Genomic DNA, 22,704 nt, shown 5'->3' with positions numbered 1-22,704 from the left:
CCATACCGCCCCCTTTGAGAATAGTTGATCCAGATCATCTGCTGTGCTCCCTTCCCTCCCATCCTGCGTCCCAGTTTCAGTGCTCCCTTTCAACTTCCTTGGTTCACTCGGGGGGGGGGGGGTGGGGGGAAACTACTACACATGTTCTTTAAAAAGGAATCAAAGAGTGTTGAAGTATTCAATTACATCGGAAACAACAGCTATGGAAAAATCTGCTGACTGTCAGATTTAGCTCAACTGTACTTGATCTTTCTTTTAAAATCATTTTTATTGAGATTTATCAGAAAAACGAACAAAAAACAGTAAATCAATTGCAATGAAACCTTTGCAGATTTACAAATAATAACATATGGTACAGTAGCAATACGACTTAATTCTAAATCTAATAATACAATATTATAAGTAAGGAAAAATGAAAAGAAAAAAATTCAAACCCACAGTTCATACATATTGTGTGTAGTGTTAAATCCGAACAGGCAGCCTCAGGGGATCCAAACAAGCAGGCCCAGCGACATTCATCATCAGACCTAATTAGTCAAATGATGGCAGTGAGCTATAAATGGGTCCCAAGTCTTATCGAAAGAAATCTTGATTTTCGTGACATGATATCTAATAGCCATTGATTACGTGTCGGTTGGAAATCATCTTTCCATTTTAAAAGAATTGCACTTCTTGCTAATAAAGTGGAGAACGTTCTAACTTGTCTTTGATTAGAAGATAACATTTATATCTTTAGAGAAACCAAATAGCGCAATTACCGGAAGTGGAGTGATCCTAAATATGATTGAAAACATTCTAAAAGAAAAAAAAATCACAGTTCAATAATTTTGAAAATCAGGACAAGTCCAAAATATATGCAACAAAGAGACTTCAAATATTTCACGTGTCACAAAGTAGACTCATATCAGAATAAATTCGAGCATGATTGACTTTGAAGAAATGCACACAATGTAGCACAATTGTGTAGCACAATGATGAATCGTAAATCAGGCCCAAAATTGAAGTCAATTCTTCTTCTGAGAAGGAGATATTCAGATAATTCTCCCATTCAGTTTTAATTCCACTTAAAGAAATCACCTTCATATTTAATAGTTTATAATATAAAGCAGATATCATGCCTTTATAAGTAAATTGTAACTCGGAGAGTTCATCGATAAAATTTGGGTCAGGAAATGTTAAAAAGCTTAGAGCAAACAAAATGTTGAATTTGACAATATCTGAAATAATGTCTATTTGATAGGTTAAATATCGCCCCCAATTGTTGAAGGGATATAAAATATTGTATAAAAAGATATTTAAAACTATTAATCCTTAAAAATTCCATTCTTGAAAGCTGACATCTGAACTAGCTGGTTGAAATAAACAATCAGATATTATAGGACTTATAACTATAAATCCCGCAAGCCCAAAATATTTTCTGAATTGATTCCAAATCTTCAATCTATGTGTCATTATTAAGTTCTTTGTCAATTTTTGAATAGAGATAGGGAAAGATGATCCAATACCACCCATGGGGAGGTATTTCTGAGGGATTTCAACTCCATCTCAATCCAATTAGGATATTCATCTGTCCTTTCACATTACAACAGTTGTAACATATTTCTTATGTTTATAGCCCAATAGTAAAAATGAAATTTGGGTAGGGCTAATCCCCCATTATTTCTAGTGTTCTGAAGACACTGTTTGTTCAATCATTGGTTTTTTAAAATACTCAGTGTATTTGGGAATTCAAACTTAGAGACCGGAAGGTGATCTCACAATTAACTCACAAGTTAATTAGCTGGTTGTCAATTAAAAATTGATCAATCATGGTATGGGCTTTATGAATGGTTGAAAAAAGAGTAATCCCTAGAAATAGAATTCAAAAATCTCCATACCTCGGACACTCCCATATTAGATAAGAAGGCGTGTACTGTTGAAGCTGATTTTGAGGGAATAGTCTTTGTTTTGAAGAACGGTCTAAAATTGTGTTCAAACAACAATTAAAATCTCCACCTAAGATTAGTGAGTATTGGGAAAGGTCTGGAAAAAGATCAAAAACCTTTTCAGTGGTCATTGTAGTTCACATTAAAATACAACACAGGAGCTCTGCTCAACACAAAGTATTTCAGAAGCTAGCTGGACAGCAGGATGTCAGAGTGGTTCAGCTGGTTAGCCACTTGTGCATAGATCATCGGCTGGAGTTGCTGCACCATTTGCCCACATGTACAGCCATTAACCTCAGTAAGTTTGAAAGGAAATTATAGCCCAATATATTTAAAAAAAACTCCTTACATTTATTCAAAGATTAATGGTGTATGAAAATGCTATTTAAGAAAGGTGGAGCAATAGAAATGAATTAAAGTAAAAGTTTGTCTTTGATCACAAAATCATGCATTCCAGTTGAAATTTGCATCCAAAAAAAAATTCAGCTCCATTGAAGTCTGGCTTAGCAAGTGTGATCCAAGCTAAATTTAATGAAACAATACTAATATAGATAATCTCCAGTATTGTAGCAGTAAAGGTTCCCCAGTCACTCTCATTGTGCCTATTCTAAAGGGGAAAAATACAAATACGTGTGCCCGATTACAATAAACTTTTTCCTGTCAAGTGGTTGCATTTGCATTAGATCTCCACGTGTATTTGAAAAAAATATCCTCAACTGTGCCACCTACTTACACAAATGATGAATGCAATTTTGGATATAAAGCAATATAAAACCACCCATGATCCAGCAAGAAAGTAAGGAAGAAATAGGAAGGAAGAGTCAAGAACAAAAGATACCATTTTCCACTGGCAGGTCGGAGGAAAATATACAGTACAGCAGTCCCTGGATTACAAATGTCTGACCTACAGACAACTTGTACTTACAAATGGACTATGCGTGGCTTCAGCGGTTCATCGGTTCGAGGAAGGAAAATGGGATCCGCCATTTTGAGTCACATCACATTGCCATTAACGTTACCATTGACGATCAAAATCAGCATAATATGCCTGTTAGTGCATACTTCACTGCGAGAAAAGGCTCAAATCCTTCTCCATGATTTAAAAACTACACATGCAGCAAGTTCCGACTTACCTACAAATTCGACTTGAAGACAGATCTAGAAACAGATCTCATTCGTAACCCAGGGACTGCCTGTATTGGTAAGGTTCACTCCTTGATACCTTGCTTCACGTGCATGACATTGAATGCTAGGCAATATCTGAATCATGTCAAGCCTCCCATCTTCACCAGTGCCCAAGTGTGCATTTCCAATCTCAGTTGTGGAGACAATGATGTTTCCATTTACAAATCTGGTGGACATTGCAAATGATTGGTGGTGATGATGGGATGAGATTACGGGAGACCAGTTAACTGAAAACATAAGAAAGACTGAATGTGGGTCTTTCTTGCCTCTCTTCCATCCAGCTTCTCTGCAGGGCAATTTGTTAACTGAGCTATTGGAGGACGTATGATATTTTAACTTTGCTTTGAGTCTGCTACCTTCTTGGAATAGAACACCATGGCACAGAAACCTAGTCCATGCCAAACTATTTGTCCACCTAGTCCCATTAACCTGAACCTGGGCCATTGTCCTCCATACCCCTACCATGCATGCACCAATCTTGTCAACTTCTACAGGTGTTCCGTGGAGAGCATTCTGGCTGGTTACATAACCGCCTGGTATAGAGGCAACAAGAATAAACTCCAGAGGGTTGTTAATTTGGCCTGCACATCATAAGCACCAGAATTCACTCTGTCAAAGGCATCTACATGAGGCGGTGTCTTATAAAAAGCAGCCTTTATCCTCAAAGACCCCCAGCACCCAGGCTATGCCCTTTCACTCTGCTACCATCGCGAAAAAGGTAAAGGTGCCAAAAGTCAAGCACTCAGCGGCACAGAAACAGCTTCTTCCTCTCTGCCATCAGATTTATGAATGATCATTGAACCAAAGACCCTGCCTGACTTTCCTGCACTATTATTTTAATTTTTTTTTAGTAATGTCATAAGATGGTTATAATATGAATGTTTGCTCTATGATGCTGCAGCAAACACCAAATTTCATGACTTGTTCATGCTGATAAATTCTGATTCTGATCCAAGCATCTCAAACCCACATCCCCCATGTCAACCAGTAGCTGAACACAGAGAAAACAATGACAAAAAATGTTTGTATGTAAGCCTACTCTTATCTCAATGTCATAATATCCAAAGAAGAAAGTCCACTATTCTTCGACAGTGACCATCTTTGGGGAGCTAAGTCTTACTGCTACCTCACAGCTTCACAACCCAAATTTGATCTTGACCTTGGTACTGAATGAGTGGAGTTAGCAAGATCTCCTTATTAATGGTGTTAGTTTCACCCCCAGGCCTGGGTGTAACAATACCTTCTCTCCCCCCCCCCCCCCCCACCACTCAAAAGATACAATGGTTGTTAGGTTAATTGGTCTCTGTAGGTACCAATTAACTCTCTAGAGTAGGTGGGTGAGGAAGAATCAAAGAACAGTTGATGGGCATATGAGAGAGTACATGTCACTGGGATGCAAGTGGGGGAAAATGGGTCTGTGTATAAACTCAATGGGCCAAATGGCCACCTTCCATGTTTAAAAAATGTAATTGATTTACGTTAAGGATATCGTCTCCCAGCTAACAATGAGAAGGATGCACACACCAGAATTACACCTTTGAGAAAGAAGAGCACTTACCTATGCATTCTTTCAGAGCTCTGCGGAACTCTTTTTTCTCTTTTCGGAGCTGCATCAGTTCTTTACGAATTGAATCCTTCTGACTCTCGAGTGATTCCTGCTCAGACAACCATCTCTTCGCTTCTTCTTCGGCTCGAGTCTTCCCGTATTTAGACTGATTTGCACCTGAGAATTAAGAATGGAATAAAGTGACAGATGGGTCATCTGACTGCTAGTTTTCAGTAAAAGAATATTGTTTAAGTGTAATGTGATTCCCACTTGACAAGGATTCAGTTCCAGCACTTTTATTCTGATCCCTGGTGAGTGCACATTAGGATTAGCTAATTGAGTGACTACTTTTAAAATACTGCATAGATTTGGGGGAGGAGTGTATGGAGATGCGCATCAACAGGAAAGGAATAGAGAGAAAAAAAATTAGAGAAAACAAAATCTCCATCCAAACCAAGAAAAGTCCACTCTGAAGTTTCTTCACGTAGATACATAATAAAACAGCAGTTCATAAAAAAGGAAGAAATTAGATAAAGCTGCCATTTCAGTTAGTCAGGTATGAAAAAGCAGAATAGTTCACATTCTAACAAAGTGGTAAATGAGCAAATTAATTCCTATGTTTAATGAGCCATTAACAAAATAGAGTAATAGCTAAGAGGTATACATTGAACGTCTGCTGACATTCGATATTAATCAGTGGAACTTGCTGTTTTGTTTTTTTAATGATCAACATAACCATTACCTCAACTCTCAAATTCCACATGATATTTTTCATTCATTTGCAATATTCTATTCTTAAACCTTATCCTGAGAGTTTAACTCTGTCATGTGGCAAATTATATGCAAAATAATATATTTTTCTCAAATAAATAACAATCCCATTCATCCACAAATCAGAATTAATTTAGGAAAAGTGAAAGGAGCAAAAACTTTGGAGCAGAATTAGGTCACTGAGCCCATCAGATTTTCTCCGCCATTCATATAAAGCCTATGTATTTTTTTTCTTTCATCTGCATTCCTCCCATAACCTTACTGATCAAGTACCTATCAACTTCTGCTCCAAACACACCCAGTGACGGCCTCCAAAGCTACCTGTGGAAATGAAAATTCCTCAGAAACATCACCTTCCGGCTGAAGAAATGTATCCTCATTGTTGATCTGAAGAAGCATCCTTTTATTCTGAGACTTTGCTCTCTGGTCCTAAAGTGTCCCACTGCTGGAAGCATCTTCTCCATGCCCACTCTATCCAGCCCTTTCATTATTCAGTACGTTTTAATGAGATTCCTCTTATCCTAAACTCCAACGAGCACAGGCCCAGAGTTCTCATAACTCTCTCATCCCCAGGATCATTCTCGTAAACCTCCTCTTGACCCTATTCAATGCCAGTGCATTCTCTTCTAGATATGAGGCCTCAAACTACTCTCAATACTCCAAATGGTCTGTCCAATGGTTTTAAAATCCTCAGGATTATAACTTTGCCTTTTATACTCCAACCCTCTCAAAATGAATGCTAACATTGCATTTGGCTTCCTTACCGCTGAATCAACCAGCAAGTTAACCTTTAGGGAATCTTGCACTAGGTCCCTCAAGTCTCTTTGGACCACTGTTTTCTAAATTTTCTTTCCATTTAGAAATTAGTCTGCACCTTTATTGCTTCCACCAAAGTGCATGACTATGCACTTCTCTATTCTGTATTCCATCTGCCACTTTTTTTTGATCATTCTCCCAATCTATTCAAGTCCCTGCTTCCACAACACTACCAACCCCTCCACCTATCTTTGTATCATCTGCAAACCTGGCCACAAAGCCATCATCAACTCCATCATCGAAATCATTTACAATACAATGTGACATGAAACATGGTGGGCCCAACATCGACTCCTATGGAACACCACTAGTCACTGGCAGCCAGCCATAAAAGGCCCCTTTATTCCCATTCTTTGCCTTCAGTTAATCAGCCAATCATTTATCCATGCTAGTGCGGTGGCTCGCCACTGCGGTGGTTGAGCCGGCAACAAACGCAACCAAAGGCCAGCGACACTAGCCCCAACAAGCGAATCGGCAGGTGAATGGCAAGGGCAGCTTAAAGGCCAGCAACCCCAAAATGGTGCTGGCCTTGCTGCACAGCCAACAGACAGGGATACTGGGTGGAGAAGAAGGGCATTGTTATGCAGGAAAGTACCATGCGTGGGTAACGCACTTTTGTTATGCAGGCTGTGATGTCAGCCAAGGTGGGCCACTGCGGGAACAGTGCAAGTATAAAAGTTAGGCCTGAGCCCTAATAAAACTCAGAACTTAACCTGACTACACTACGCATGTGTGTCTTTTGAGCAGCGCGTGGCCTCACTTCTGTAATAGGATAGACTTCAAATGAGAGCAATTTGAAGCAAATATTATTTACATTGCTAAATTTTGCAGAAATCAAGAACAGGGATTAACTAAGTTTGAGTATAACTTTCTTGTGAAATATATTGCCATTGCTTTCATGGAAAGCAACAAATTACATAATAATTTGGGAGCTGGTGTGTCTGGGTATATGGCAAGCCTTGAAGTAATGTCTCATATGGCACACCAGAGCTTACATAGGCTATAAATACAACATCGAGCTGTTTACTGGTGTTTTGCTTTTAAATAGTTATTAACAGTTTAGAAGTGAAATTCCCCTTTGTACAGTGGTATTGGTCATTTTGTATTCATTTTGATGGTCTTTCTAGCAAGGGAGAAAACGATCCTCTATGATCTTGAAAAAGGATTTCTTCCTGCATTACATCAGGGGCTTTGAATTTTTGAAGACACGTTTGGTGGTGCCCCCCCCCCACCAAGAAAGGAAGCTCACCAGCTGTTTTGCGAGCTACCACAGGGACATGGATATTCACATTGTGTTAATCAATCTTTGATCTCAGCACCTTGCCACTATGTGATGACGACAGTGTGGCCAGAGAACATGAACATGGCCAAGGTCATCTGTAGGCTCAAATGTTTAAGTCCTGTCGTAAACACTGACTTTGTCTCGATCACTGTTGGGACTGAGTGATGAGTGCAAACATAATCTGGACTTGGCTTTCATGTTTACACAAATGGTTTTATTTATAATGAAACAGTCTATTTCTGTAAGGATTTGCTTTTTTTTGTATCTTGTAGCTCAGCTGATTCAATTGTGAGTGCATATTACCACGATACCCTCTGAGACATGCAAGACATATAAAACGGGTGTTATATAGCTTTTTGGGTGCAGAAAGGAGGAAACTTGGACAGGGCTTACTGCAGGCATCCTCACCAGCTAACAGTGGAAATGGGGATGAGTACCATAATTATTGGCTAGCTCTTCTGTAATGCTAGCATAGGCACAATAGAATGAATGGCTCTTGGAATGATTGATTCTCCAAGTTCTATACTCGATAGAAATTATTTTCTAAATGCAGCGATATTGTAAAAGAATAAATTGAGAATAAAAGTGTGCTTACTTGAGCCCTGCCGTTTAATTTTGTTTTGAGAATTAGCTCTACTTGAAGCATCATTTGATGTGGAGGCTTGGTGTATTACTTGTGAGCTGACTGATTTCTTCGGTTCTTCAATCTGCATAACAAGACACAAGTGTGAGACAACAATCCCCTGCAGGTTTGACATTTGACAGGCAATGAGGCATTAGTGAGGTTATTACAAATTTTCTTATTGGTTTCATCAGGATCCATGAAATGAATGGCCATGAAGCACCAGGTTGAAGAGGACGCAAAACGATCCAGTTTGATCTCCAGTGGGACAGGAATGCAGTTGGTAAAATCTCCCTGTCACTTTCTGGACTTGCTCCACGTGCTCCAGTTTCCTCCAGTGTCCCAAAGATGTGTTGGTCAGAAGGTTAACTGACCCTTGCACAACTTGGGTAAGGATTGATGGATGTGCGAAAAAGCAGAGGTTATAAGGAAATAAGTGGCAGAATGGAATTTATGCAAATTGCTTAGAGCCAGCATCGACCAAATGAAAAATAGAAAAAAAAATAATCGGGGAGAATTTGATTTTGGCATCGTGTCCCAGTGGGTCCTCAGACATCACTGAAATTAGATGGAAATCTGGGGAAAGGAAGTCAAATTCTTTGGGATTGTGTAGAGTAAAGATCTTTGTACCTAACATGATTGCCATCAAACGAAATTTGCCACAACTGATCTGCAGGTCACGCAGAATGTAGGAAAGTTAAACATTCCAAGTCAAAGATGCCACAAGAACCAATTAACACTTTATGTTGCCTAATCTGCTGAATGTTTACATTCAAGAGGATGCTGAGGGCATGGAGGACTTCCGAAGGGCCCTGGTTGCTGAAGGCTTCCTCATCATGTCAGAGGTTTGGAGCTGGGCTCAGGTCGCCGATGGTTTGAACTGAACCAGAGTTTTGTGCGGCTGCAGAAGCACCAGAGGTGAATTCACAGACACTCAGTAGCCACTTTTCCATTGGCACCTCGTCCCAGGAATCAACAGGGACAGGGTCCAGTGAAGAAAGTAAACAATTAGCACCCTGGTGTCAAATGACGTGAAATCACGCTGGGGATTGATGGACTCGACCCTTACTCATATTCCCAGAGTCAGCTGATGCCGGTTAAACCAGTGGAAAAAGGACAGCAGGAAGTCACCCGTTTCCAGTTGAAAGTAGACTCTCCTCGACCTGGGGATGAGTGTGTTCAGTTGAAAAACAGTGTCCTGGCCCAGTGGAAAGAGCACAAATGGCTTCCTATCCCAGGACAGTGCACGGCCAATTAACTGGGATGCCATTGGGAAAAGGGGCAGTGACTCTAGGGGTGGGGGGTCTCTCTTTTGCTTCTCTTTCTCTAACTGTAAGGAGTACCAGGCAATGAAAATCCTAATGATGAATATTTGACCACTTTAACGGCAGACTAAAAGTAATTTCATGTAATATTATTTTTCTGTTTTATTTCATGACATTAAATAGTATCTGATCTGAACGTTCTGCATTTTCAATAATTCTAATTTGCACCATCTGCAGGATTTTAATTTGAAAAGAAATGTGCCATTTGCCAACTTTCATGACTGTTTCATGATGTTGGGAATGCCAGAACAGTATTTTCAACATGAGGGAGGGAAATGGATGGTGGAGGGTCTGTTAAATATCTATTGCCCTATTACTTGTCATTGTCTTGAAGAGAAGGAAACCATAAGTGTGATATAAGAACATAATAAATATATGCAAGTGTAGGCCATCTGGCATTCAATTAGATTATGGCTGATCTGGCGATAGGCTCACCTCTGCCTTCCTGTCTTTTCCCCATATCCCTTAATTCCCCAACGAATTAAAAATCTATCCTACCTTGTCTTAAATATATTTACTCCATTCCTTCAAATACGCAGAAAATTCCACAGATGCACACTCTCTGGGAAAAGCAGTTCCTTTTAATGTCTGTCCTAAATCGACTACCCTGAACAATGAGGCTATGACCCCTAGTTCTGTTCTTCCCCCACCAATAGAAACAACTTATCTACCTCTATCTTATCTATGCCTTTCATCATTTTATACGTTTATATAAGATCCCCTCTCATTCTTCCAAGTTCCAGAGAGTGGAGTTCCCGATGACTCAATCTCTCCTCATAGGCTAACTCGCATGTTCTGCTGCACTTGTGGAACCTCCCATGCACAAATTGGCAACCATATTTCCTGCAAATTGCAATTGTGGCTGCACTTCTGAAGTTACTTCTTTGGGTGGAACATTTAGGGATGCAATATATTGGTCTTCCTTTTGGGAACTGTCTGTGTGGGGAAACCATGCAAACATCCATTTGTTATATATTAACTTTTCAAAATTCTTTCCATCTGTTTGAACACATGTCTGCACATGGTCTACTAATGACAAAAAGCTAAAGGAATGTGAAAACACAATGTTTTATGCTTGGATAAAGAAAACTCATTTCACCAGCAAGAGACAGAGGCTTAATTTGAGATTTCCTCCTTTAAGGATATGGCCACATTGTCCAAAAAAGTGATTTTCTTGTCCAAGTTATGTAATTAGAATCTACTGTGTATTTCTGAGCCAATTGGGCATTTGGACTTTCCAGATCCAAGAGCTTATTGAATACATGCATGTTGGGGTGGGGACTCCTGTTGTTGTAAGAGTCAAGCCATTGCACCCTTGTTTTTCTTGATTGTGACAGATTAACAAAGGCAAAGCAAGTTCGTGCTGGTGTAATGCAACAAGATCTCAGATAATGGGAGGAAAGGCATTGAAAGCAGCTGTTTTCTTTTTAGTAAGCCTCAATTCCCACTGCATTGTTTCCCTCCCCCCCCCCCCCCCCCCCACCCTCCTACAGTCCAGGAAGTACTCCCTGGAGACAAAAGTGGGAAAAAAACTTTTGTTCTTGTGAAAGTTTATGGGAGAAGCTTCTCAGATCAGAGTTGGGGCTGTGATAGTCATAAATTATATGAGGCTGTAGGAAATCAGAGGCCTGCAGAGGTTAAATAGTCTGACTTTTATGTCACACCTGTCAAGAACTTCTATGCTAATGTTTAAAATTTGTTGGAAAAACACCATTGTTAAAATGTGCATAGGGAAACAAATTAACAGTGAGAACTGCCAATTCCAGATCGGAAGTAGTTTTGAAGATCAGTTGAGCATAGTTTCTTTGCCATTCCCAAAAGGTGAAGATTATTGTGATTTAAGTTCTATTTCTGAAATTGTTAACAATTTTTTTCTTTCTTCAATCCCTTGGGGAGTATGTAAATCACCCCATCCAATAACATTGTGCGTTGGAGAGGATAATGCCCTTCCAGCACAACCTCTCTGCTCCCCAACATTTATCACCTTTTCAAGTTGGTTCCATGCCCTGTGGTAACTGTGACCTGTGGATATTATTAGCACCTCAAAGCCAATTTCAGAGCAGTATTTGAATAAGCAGTACTTATTCATTCATGCTTCTGAAAGGGAGCCGAATGGAAGATGGAGTTCTGCGACATAATGCAAAGCAACAGAAGTACAATTGAGAAATTCTTGGCTTTCCTCCCTTCAGAGAGGAATGTGTTAAAATGTAATCATTAGCCAAGGTGACCCCTTAATCATGCTCCATGAGTTTGCATTATCAATATCGAAAACAATGGTCTGTCAGTTGTTAATGGCCATTGTGTTGAGGTGCAGGATAGAGTTTGTCCACTGACTGATGGAGGAAACATCTGTAAAAGTTTTCAGCAGTAGAGCACTTTTTCACTCACCACAAAACTAATGTGAAGTTGTTTCAAACTAAAGGGAAATTGCATTTGCCATAATGGGTTTGGGGATGACTGAGACTTGTGTTGAAATGGCTCTGAAAGCAACAATTTTAAATTCAAAAGGGTTTTGGGTTAATTTGTATTTTTGCTGACAATCATTCATTGGTATTACATAAGATTATAGTTTAGCTTCTCGTTGTTCCATCAAAATTTGTGTGTGTACACAAGAATCTTTGGGATGGCTATGAAATTCTAGAAGGGGGCAGGGGTCAAGTGATGCCATAGGAACTTGACCCTCCTGGTAAACTAATAAAAAAATATTAGTTTTAAACGAATTAAAATTTTTGAAGTATATTTAAACGCTAGAACAACATCTTAAAAATGCCTCAGAAGAAAAAAAAAACTGCTGCAGCCCTACCTGGAGCCCGACCTGAAGAGATCTGAGGCCAACAGCAAACTTGAAGTAGGGAGCTAGTGTTTAAGATGCTCCCGGGGTGAGTGAGCCTGTGAATCTGCTGATGGGGAAGAACTCGGAAGTGACCTGTGCATGTGTGAAAAGCCACCTTCAGCAACAGTCAGAAGAAGTAGAGTCGGGCTCGTAAGGGATTAGCAGCGAAGAGGAAGAAGAAGAAGAAGGGGAGGAAGACCAGCAACAAGAAGAGGAAGTACTGAAAGAGGTTAAAACTTTTAAAAGTAAATGCAAAAAGATATAACCACTATTGATTTGTGATTAAGAGAATTTAATGGAATGAATAGGGAAGTGAAAGGGGAAATAAATACTGTTGAATGCTGTTAATAAAATGAAGAGAAAATTAGATAAGTTAGATGGGAAAATGAAGAAAATGCAGGAAGAAATGGTGCATGTTGATGATAGAGTAACAAGAGTGGAAGACACCACTACTGTTTTAACTGTGGAAAATCAAAAGCTCCAGCAGAAAGTAGATATTCTGGAAAATTTCAGTAGGAGAAATAATAGTTAAATAGTGGGTTTTAAGGAAGGAGTGGAGGAGCACAATCCAATTGGATTATTTAGGAAATGGATTCCTGAAGTAATGGGAGGTGAGAATTTTGAACACCCTATTGAGATTGAAAGAACACACAGCCTTTAGAGAAAAACCATTTCCAAATCAGAAACCACGCTCTGTGCTAATAAAGTTTCTTCGAGATTAAAACAGAGAGAAGATCTTGGCTGTGGTGGCAGAAGGAGCAAGAGCGAGGAAAGGCCCGCTTGAGTATACAGGGGGTAAAGCTTTATTTTACTCAGACAGGAGTGCAGATTTATTAAAAAGAGGAGAATTCAACTCTGTTAAGAAGATTCTTTGGGGAAAAAGATTTGCATCACCCTGCAACTTTGAAGATTTTCTTGCCTGGAGGTGAAAATAAGTTCTTCTCAAGTATTGTCCAATCACAGAGTTTGTCCAACATCTTCCAGGAGTCCAGGTGGAATGAAGAATTAGAAAATCAGCTGTTGCCACTGTGTCCTAGATGGACTAAATTTATTTAAGTTTCCATAGGACTGAACAATTCAGAATAATGCCTATTTATTTTTCTGGTTTTTTGGGGGAATTTTTAAAAATGATCAATGATTAAATGGTAAATGTACCAGGTGGATTGGGGAGGGTAGTTGAGTTTTTAACTCCTACTGGATCCTGTGGACACTTGTGACCTTGGTCGCGGCCTGTAAAATGGAGAAAGTTATTGTGTGTGTGTGTGCGTGGGCGTGCGTGTGTGTGCGCGCGCGCGCGCATATTTTTGTTTATATATACTTTTAAAACGTATTTGCTTTCATTGTAAATCGGTTTTCTTTTATCTATCTAGTTTGCCAGAGGAAGTGTGTGCCAAAACATTACTTTGGATATGAGTAATGGAGTTGAAGGAGGAGGGTTCACAGGCAGAGGTGGAGGAAGCGATGGTTTATTAAGATGCGTAATGCAGTGAAATTTGTAAATTTTAATGTTAATGGGTTAAACAGTCTGGTGAAGAGGAAGAGGATATTAATATATATTAAGAAAATGGGAACTGACTTGGCTTTTTTCTTGCAAGAAACTCATTTAATTGAAAGAGAACATTTGAAATTAAAAAGAGACTGGGTGGGGTAAATAGCAGCCTCTTTGTTTAATTCTAAGGCAAGAGGTATGGGAGTCTTGAAGAAAAAAATCTTTCAATTAAAATTTGAAATGTAGTAACAGACTCTGCTGGGAGATATGTGATGGTACGTTGTCAAATGTATTCAGAATTATGGACTTATCTGAATGCATATGCATCAAATGTAGATGATGAGAAATTTATACAAGAAACATTTCTTAATTTAGCAGAGGCACATGAGAATATTTTAATAGGAGAAGATTTTAATTTTTGTTTAGATCCATTCTTAGATAGATCTACTAGAGGAAAGCCAAGAGCTGAAGTAGCAAAGACTACATTGATATTAATGAGAGATTTGAACTTAATAGATGCATGGAGCATTCATCATAGAGAAAGGGATCATTCTTTTTATTCAAATAGGCATGATTCTTAGAATTGATTTATTTTTAAATTCAGCAGGATTTTAGAAGCAGAATATAAAGTGAGAAATTTGTCGGATCATTCACCTTTATTATTGATGATTGTAATGCCGATAAAGAGAAATTGATTTATAGATGGTGATTGAATTCATTATTATTAAAAAGAATGTATTTTCGTGATTTTATTAGGAGACAAATTCAGCTATTTCATGATACAATTTTGTTCTCTGTGAATGATAAGTTTGTAATATGGTATGCTTTAAAAGCATATTTGAGAGGGAAATTATAAGTTTTACTTTTAAAATTAATAAGGAATATATGAAAGAGATAGATCAATTAGAACAAGAAATAATGGCTTTGGAAAAAGATCTTCAAAGGAGAAGTTCTAAAGATAAACAACCAATTAATAAAAAAACTTCAATATTAACATTACAAATTTACAGAACAGAAAAAATTGAATACAAGAATTAAACAGAGGTATGTGTTAGGCAAATGATCACATAAATACTTACATGACAATTAAAAGCAGAGAGGTTTCGAGAACAATTAATGTAATTTAAATCATTTGAAAGTGGTCAGTTATCTTTTTCAAAGAATAATCAATTTTTCATTACTTAGTTTCCACAGAACCCCGATTTATTTCAGTGTCAATCAGGTTGAGCTCTCATGCCCACCATTTTGGTGAACTACAGCACTTTTGGTGTAGCGGTTAGCACAACACCTTTACAGCGCCCGCAATTGGGACCATAGTTCAAATTCCGCACTGTCTGTAAGGAGTTTGTACGTTCTCCTTGCGTCTGATTGGGTTTTCCCTGTGTGCGGGGGGAGAGTGGTGCTTCTGGTTTCCTTCCACCTTTCAAAACGTACCGCGGTGTAGGTTAATTGGATGGCACGGACTTGTGGGCCAAAATGGCTTGTTACTGTGCTGTATGTCTGAATCTAAAACATTTAAATTTTTTTGAGCTCAGGAACAGGGGGTGATCTTCCTCTGGAAGCAGGGTCTCCTCAGGCAAAGCTGGTGGTGTCACTGGGGTGAGATCAGGCTGTGCTCCTACACCTCCATCTCCTGGCTGGCTTGTACTCTTCTCCTGTAGCCTGGGGGGCAATTGCCACTACACTGCTCCTAATTTCCCAGTGCTGGGGAGTGACAGGCTCTGCATTGGGTGGAGGGGGGTGCGGGGGAGTGGGGTGGGGCAATGGCCTCTGCATAGCTCCAAGCCTCCCAGAGCTGGGATTCTCTGGATGCTGTACCTTGCATTGTTGGGCTTAATTGTAACCCTTTTCCTCCTTTTATTCCTCTCTGTCTTTGCACTTCTTTGTCTGGCACTTCTGATAGCTCCATCCTCAGCTGATGAGAAGTGGCTTCTGTTTGAAGCTTCACCCTTTTTATACCCCTCACTGCTTGTAGCATCAGTTCCAGTTTCTTTCTTGGGGCTTTTTGAGTTTTCTTTAATTTTCTTGCCATTTTTCCTCTGCAGCTCCCTCCTCCATCAACACTGCCTCTTCAGAAAGGAGCTCCGGCCTTGTGGCTGGGGTTTGAAGGTTGGAGGCGGCTGTGCTTGGGGTCTCCTCCTCCCCCTAGTCTCGGCCTCTGTCGCAGTCTCGATCACACTGAGGTTGAGGGGGTTGTTGACCTCACTGGTGGTGGTGATGTTGGCTGTTTGCCCTTTTATTGCCTATTTGTGGGTGGCTGCACATTTTGGGCAGGCTCTGTGGAAGTGGCCTGCTTCCACACACAAGTTGCAGCACTCGCTCTCTTCACAGTCCTTGATCTGGTTGCCTTCCTGCTTGCAGTTCTTACAGATGACTGTGCTGCAGAAGGCCACCACATATCCAGGTTGTTGCAGTTGCTGGATATCCTGGGTTGTCCAGCGTAGACAAGGTATCCACAGTTCTCCCCAATGGCAAACACTGAAGGAGGGGAGGGTTATTAATGATGGCACCTTTGCTGTCCTCTCTCAGCTTCACTCTCACTTGATGTTTGCTGGGCCAGATTCCAAATGTGTCTTTGATATCCACGCAGGTCACTATTTCCTCAACCTAATGGCCCAGGAATGTAAGCATGTCCATATCTGGAACATGTGGGTTGAACATGTACCTGTTATCACTCGTTCCTTTTGCATAGGAAGGGTGAAAAGTGGCTGCGCTTTGAATAATGAGAGTTGAGCCATGTTCCCCTCCTCCTCAAAGTCTTGGAGCATCCTCTGCCATCCTGCAGGAGTCTTGAATGTCACATTGAAGTGATTGTTACCAGAAAAGCCTTGGAGGCCATCAATGTCCTTCTCCTCAAATTTGCAGTATTCCATCAAGACCCTCTGGACAAAAAAGTCCTGTGAAAATGGGGAACCTTCGCTTGACAGTTTTGAAAATACTTTGTGCTGCTGAAGAGTTTCCTCGTGAAACTGGAGGCCGTGGGCTTGCTGGTGGTAAGGGTGTTAGATTGGCCCCCAAATCAGCATGGACCCACCCTGCGTCAGCCGGCTAGCTCACGCCAGACTATCTCTTGTGCCCCAATTGTTGTCTTGGGTGTCTTCCTCTTCCTTCTTGACACTGCAACTTCCCACAGATCCAGTTGGTCAGCTCTCAGTGGATGATCGATACTTGATCTTAACCAAAAGGCTGAGCAGTGCATGTTGCTACAGAAAGTGATTGTGAAGGCAGAGGTTTTTAATGAGATTGTGACCAGTTTTGGTGTCTTACTCTAAGGATGCACTTGTCATGGAAGGAATGTGGTGAAAATGTGCTGAACTAATTGCAGGGAAGGAGTTTTTTGATGAGAGATTGAGAACTGGAGTTTAGAAAAATAAAAGGAAATATTATTGAAACGCAAAATTCTTAACACTCAACAAACTTGCTGCGGAGTCTAGAACCAAGGACTATAAAGGGGTGATTATTTATGAGTGAAATGAAGAGAATTTCATGGAGGGTGGTGAATCTATGAACATAACTACCCCAGTGAGTGGTGGGGACCAAGTTATTGAGTTCATTTAAACCAGATTCATTTCAAGATAATGGCATTGAGGAAGAAGATCAGGCATGATCTTAATAAAGGCAGATCAGGAATGAAGGGCCAAATGGTTTAATTGTGCTTCCATATTTTGTGCTTATCCTTTTTGCCAAGAATCCTCTGGACCTTATGTTTCAATCAAGGCCTCCGTCACCTTTCTAAATATCTTAACCAACCGAGTTTGTCCAATCTTTACTGAAAGCCAACTTTCCATTCCAGATATTATTAGTGTAGTAAATGTTTTCTGAACTGCTTCCAATGTATTCACATCCCTCTATGAAATAAGGAGATCAAATCTATTCACAGTACTCCAGCTAAGGCCTTACTTATATTTTGTTCGATAGAAACATAACTTGCCTGTTTTTGTATTAAATTCCATTCTACCAGCAATAAATGGTACCATTCTGTTAGTCTTGCTAATTACTTGCTCTAGCTGCATGTTAGCCCATTGTGTATCATGAAGAAGATACCCAGATCTCTTTGTATGTGAGCTTTTCAAATTTGCACCATTTTAAATATGGTGCTATTTTTTTCCTGCAAAACTGGACAATTTCACATTTTCACCCCATGTGCCATATCTTTGCCCACTTACTTAGCTAATTGATGATACTTTGGAGCTCTTTTACAATATTTTCTCTACTCCATCACTATATCATCAATACATTTAGCAGCCATACTTTTTAGTGCCTTCATCCATAAATTGTAACAAGAAGAAGGCGTGCCCTCAGCACTGATCCCACTTATTGCATCTTACCAAACCAAAAGACCCATTAGTGCCTGTTGGCCATCTTCTATCCATGCTAAATTGTTGCCTTTTACATTTTACATTTCCATTTTCTACAATAATCGTTGTGGCATTTTATCAAATGTCTTCTCAAAACCTGTACAGTGCACCAGCTGGTTTGCTTTTGTCCAGTTTGCTTCCTTCATTACAGTCAACTGTCTGAACTGAGTACTCTACATTGATTATAAAGAGCAGTATCATACGTGCCGCAAGCAACTTCCACAAGTCAATGCACCTGCAGGTCCAATATTCTGTGGCAATTAATAAAAAGCCACACTAATGCAGTAACTTAGTCTTTCTTATACAGTTTTGTCATCTGGAATAATGCTCTGTTGATATGGAGACTTAAATGGAAAATTACACATCCTGTTCTGCACCAGCATTACTGGACCCTGCATTTGGCTCAATTACATTTTTTTTCCAAATCTTTCTCTGCTCACAGATGCCAACAAAGTCAACAATTTATTCCAGTGACAGCTCACCATCGATATAAACCCCCCCCCCCAAAAAAAATCACAAACTCTCATGGAAATCAAATGAAATTTAATGCACCATTGATCACCTGATATTTTGTAACCTAATAGTAATCATGACTTTATGAACTTTAGCACAAAGCAAATGCCCAACGACAACATGGCTCGAGGCCCTAATTTTATTTTGATTGCATTAGGAGGCAGAAGCTTGATATAATTCCTGCCAGGTGTGGACATGTCTTTTTTTTTAAACCATCAGATAAGATGAACCTAATTTGATTTTAATTCGCACATCGTCTGTGCAATTCATTTCTGTGCTTGCCAGTTTGGAAGGGAGGTAATAGCAGTGCCTTATACGTGAAGGTAGAACTGATGAGCGAACAGAAATCTTGATTTAAAAGAAGACATTTGGGATTAGGCATGCAAGCATGTGAAATTTTGGGAGAGTGTGCTCATAGCAAATGAAAGGTGGATTGTTTGCATGGAGGAATGTAGAGGGGAACTTAGAAAATGGGATGAATCCAAGCCACATTTTAAATGTTAGAAGGTAAGCAGTTAAAACTAAGAAGGGAGTTCTTCAGAAGCTACAAATATATAGAAGGCCTGATATTTTATGAATGAATAACTAAACAGCACATTGTTTGTATGATGCACAAGTCTTTGAAAATGGCAGGGCAGGGTTGAGAACGCATATATAAATAAAGCTAGAGCATGTTGATTTAAGAGAGGATATGAAGGGGACCTTTTTATAATCAAACAGTGTTCAATGTTTGGGATACAATGCCTGAAGGAGTAATGGAAGTAGAATCACTGATGCCCACTCTAATACCCTGGCATGGAAGTCTAGGAGCTAAGAGTCAGAAAATGTGATTAATACAAATGGGACATGGTCAGTTTCCATGTTGTATCATAATGAAATCTTCACTGATAGCAGGCCACAAATTTAAAATATAAACATGCTCTAATCAGGTGTGTGATACAAGACATGAGTTAGCAACGTAAGAAACAGGTGGGGTGGAAGTGCATCCAATCATGAAAATGCGTGCTTAAAATAGCATGACATAGTTGGCTCCAGTGGCCTTGGCACAACACATGCCAAGATCTTGTGCACAAACAACACTATTTACAATCTTTCATGAGACGTACAATTTCTTATTCACTTCTAGACTTTAAGAAGCCATTTGCAAAACACCGCATAAACTTGCACAATTTAGATAACGACTGGACCTCTTAAAACACAATGCTTAGCTACAACTGTGGCTATAAAACTGTTTAGATTAGTTGAGTCGTTTGGAAGAATGACTTGACAATGACAGGAGTGGAAATATTGAATAGAAATCTATTGCAGCTCAGATGTCCCTAAATGATGACTGCACCATGACAGATTTGACTGCCGTGTGGCCAATCTGTTTCAACTTAAGCATCCTGTTTATGCAGATCTTCACGAATGAACGTTTGGATTCACCAAACATATGCTGAAAGGGTTTCAACTCGTTGGCAGACAGATTGTACACAATAATGTAATCCTGTGGTACTCTTTTAAGATCAAAGTACAAAGCAGATTTTTTTTGTAAATAATGTAGATAAAGTAATACAAAGGTTGGGAACTAGAGACGTGACTAAGGCAGGAAGAAAAAAATGAATGGACATAAAAAGTTGCACTGGATTTAATAAAATTCACCACCACTGACCTTCTTCTGAGCAAATGAAAATTCTTCCTATAAAAGTGAATTCTAAGGGCTGAGGTCATTGAGTTCTAAACGTGAGAAATGAACTCTTTAGAATGTGAGAGATCTAACCTTTTTTAGCTGTTTTGTTTTAGTATGGAGCTGGAATGTTGAACACTGTTACATTCAATTCAATGTGGCCTATTGACAGCACTGTGGAGGAGCAGGATATCTGCCGGCAACTTCTGCATTTGTACATTAACTGCATTTACATGCTTCAGAAGTTGCAATCCAATTTATCATCAAAACTCGGCACAAAATTCAGTCTGTAATCTTTCTTTTTCTTTGGCTTGGCTTCGCGGGCGAAGATTTATGGAGGGGGTAAAAAGTCCACGTCAGCTGCAGGCTCGTTTGTGGCTGACCAGTCCGATGCGGGACAGGCAGACACGATTGCAGCGGTTGCAAGGGAAAATTGGTTGGTTGGGGTTGGGTGTTGGGTTTTTCCTCCTTTGCCTTTTGTCAGTGAGGTGGGCTCTGCGGTCTTCTTCAAAGGAGGCTGCTGCCCGCCAAACTGTGAGGCGCCAAGATGCACGGTTTGAGGCGTTATCAGCCCACTGGCGGTGGTCAATGTGGCAGGCACCAAGAGATTTCTTTAGGCAGTCCTTGTACCTTTTCTTTGGTGCACCTCTGTCACGGTGGCCAGTGGAGAGCTCGCCATATAATACGATCTTGGGAAGGCGATGGTCCTCCATTCTGGAGACGTGACCCATCCAGCGCAGCTGGATCTTCAGCAGCGTGGACTCGATGCTGTCGACCTCTGCCATCTCGAGTACCTCGACGTTAGGGGTGTGAGCGCTCCAATGGATGTTGAGGATGGAGCGGAGACAACGCTGGTGGAAGCGTTCTAGGAGCCGTAGGTGGTGCCGGTAGAGGACCCATGATTCGGAGCCGAACAGGAGTGTGGGTATGACAACGGCTCTGTATACGCTTATCTTTGTGAGGTTTTTCAGTTGGTTGTTTTTCCAGCCTGAAGAAAACTGAGGTCCTCCATCAGCCAGCTCCCCACCATGACTACCAGCACCCCCACATCTCCATCGGGCACACAAAACTCAAAACGGTCAACCAGTTTACCTATCTCGGCTGCACCATTTCATCAGATGCAAGGATCGACAATGAGATAGACAACAGACTCGCCAAGGCAAATAGCGCCTTTGGAAGACTACACAAAAGAGTCTGGAAAAACAACCAAGTCTGTAATAATGGTAGTTTAAATCTCTGAAATGCTACTCTGCTTCATACATTTGATTTTTATTTCATTGCTTCAACAGAGAATTGCTTACCATCGAAGACCTCACCTGTACTTTTTCATATGGGACGTCATCATATGTTCTGGATTCGTACAGATAAAGTGCTGAATTGTTTGAGGAGGTTGCCCACCTGTCCAATGAAACAAACCAAATTAATTTAATAAACATGATCACATTCCACTTTGAGGAACACTGCACCAGTTAATTTTAGTATCCAAAGGCTAAGGATGAGAACATTTCTGCCTATAATTATTGCCTGTATGCAAGGGTGTCTCTGTGAAGTGAGTGCACCACGTGGTATGATTTTGATACATTGTTGTCTAAGCTGCTGCTGTGAGCTGAGAATTACTGCCTTCAACAAAGGATTTCTGTTGATTACTGCATTTCTTATTCAAGTCGCAACACAAACTGCCATGACACAAACGAAGATCATTCAGGAGGTTATAGGAAAGATGCTAAAAACACCTCGTAAAATGGGGCTGATCTTTTTATGGCTTTGGTATTTTAATGCGTTTTCTATTTTAATCCCGCTTCCATTTGGAGCTGGATTTGTCATTTGATTTGTCCTTCTAAGAATTAAAAATAATCTGCCAACAACAACAAAAGAACAGTCAGGAGTTTTCCATTTCACTTTGTATAATGGATAGTGCTCTCACCAGAAGGAATGTCTGACGGCATCTACAATGTTGGCTATCGTTTCCACATCCACATAATCATAGTGCAAAGCCTCTGGCTTTGTGGTAGAGCCCGTCTCGGCAAGCAGAAGTCCGAGCCACCTACCCATCTCCTCAGAGGAACTCGTCTGTATAAGCCACAAGACAAATATATGAGCAATACCTCAGCATAAATCACACAGTTCGTAAGGCAAAATGGAATATCATTTGGAAACTTCATATATATCAAATGAACTACCAGTGGAATGTTTATTTCACATAGATTTTAACTTTCTGTTGGAAATTCTTTTCAAGAAAATATTTAGTCCCATTGTGCTGATGTACATGTACTTTTATAATGCACCCTCAGACTCATCAAATTCATGCAATTAAATTATTTTTTAAATCACAAAATGTGAAAGAGTTAAAAACCGTAAATTGAAAATTACCTT

General features: G+C 40.0%; 1 protein-coding gene across 2 annotated transcripts in view; it reads right to left on the bottom strand.

Annotated features, from left to right (window-relative positions):
- afap1l1a (actin filament associated protein 1-like 1a) overlaps positions 1-22,704 on the bottom strand; it is a 181,878-nt gene that overhangs the window by 17,160 nt on the left and 142,014 nt on the right. For both annotated transcript variants that reach the window (XM_069898821.1, XM_069898822.1), the window contains 4 exons: positions 22,256-22,401; positions 21,648-21,729; positions 8,121-8,232; positions 4,669-4,833 (listed from right to left, as the gene is read on the bottom strand). In XM_069898821.1, the coding sequence (XP_069754922.1) occupies positions 4,669-4,833; positions 8,121-8,232; positions 21,648-21,729; positions 22,256-22,401 (505 nt within the window). The remainder of the gene's footprint in view (positions 1-4,668; positions 4,834-8,120; positions 8,233-21,647; positions 21,730-22,255; positions 22,402-22,704) is intronic.

The sequence above is a fragment of the Narcine bancroftii genome, chromosome 9 (assembly GCF_036971445.1).
Source record: "Narcine bancroftii isolate sNarBan1 chromosome 9, sNarBan1.hap1, whole genome shotgun sequence".
Classification (NCBI taxonomy): domain Eukaryota; kingdom Metazoa; phylum Chordata; class Chondrichthyes; order Torpediniformes; family Narcinidae; genus Narcine; species Narcine bancroftii.
Note: the sequence above shows the minus strand (reverse complement) of the source record. Positions and strands in the feature narration are given on the sequence as shown.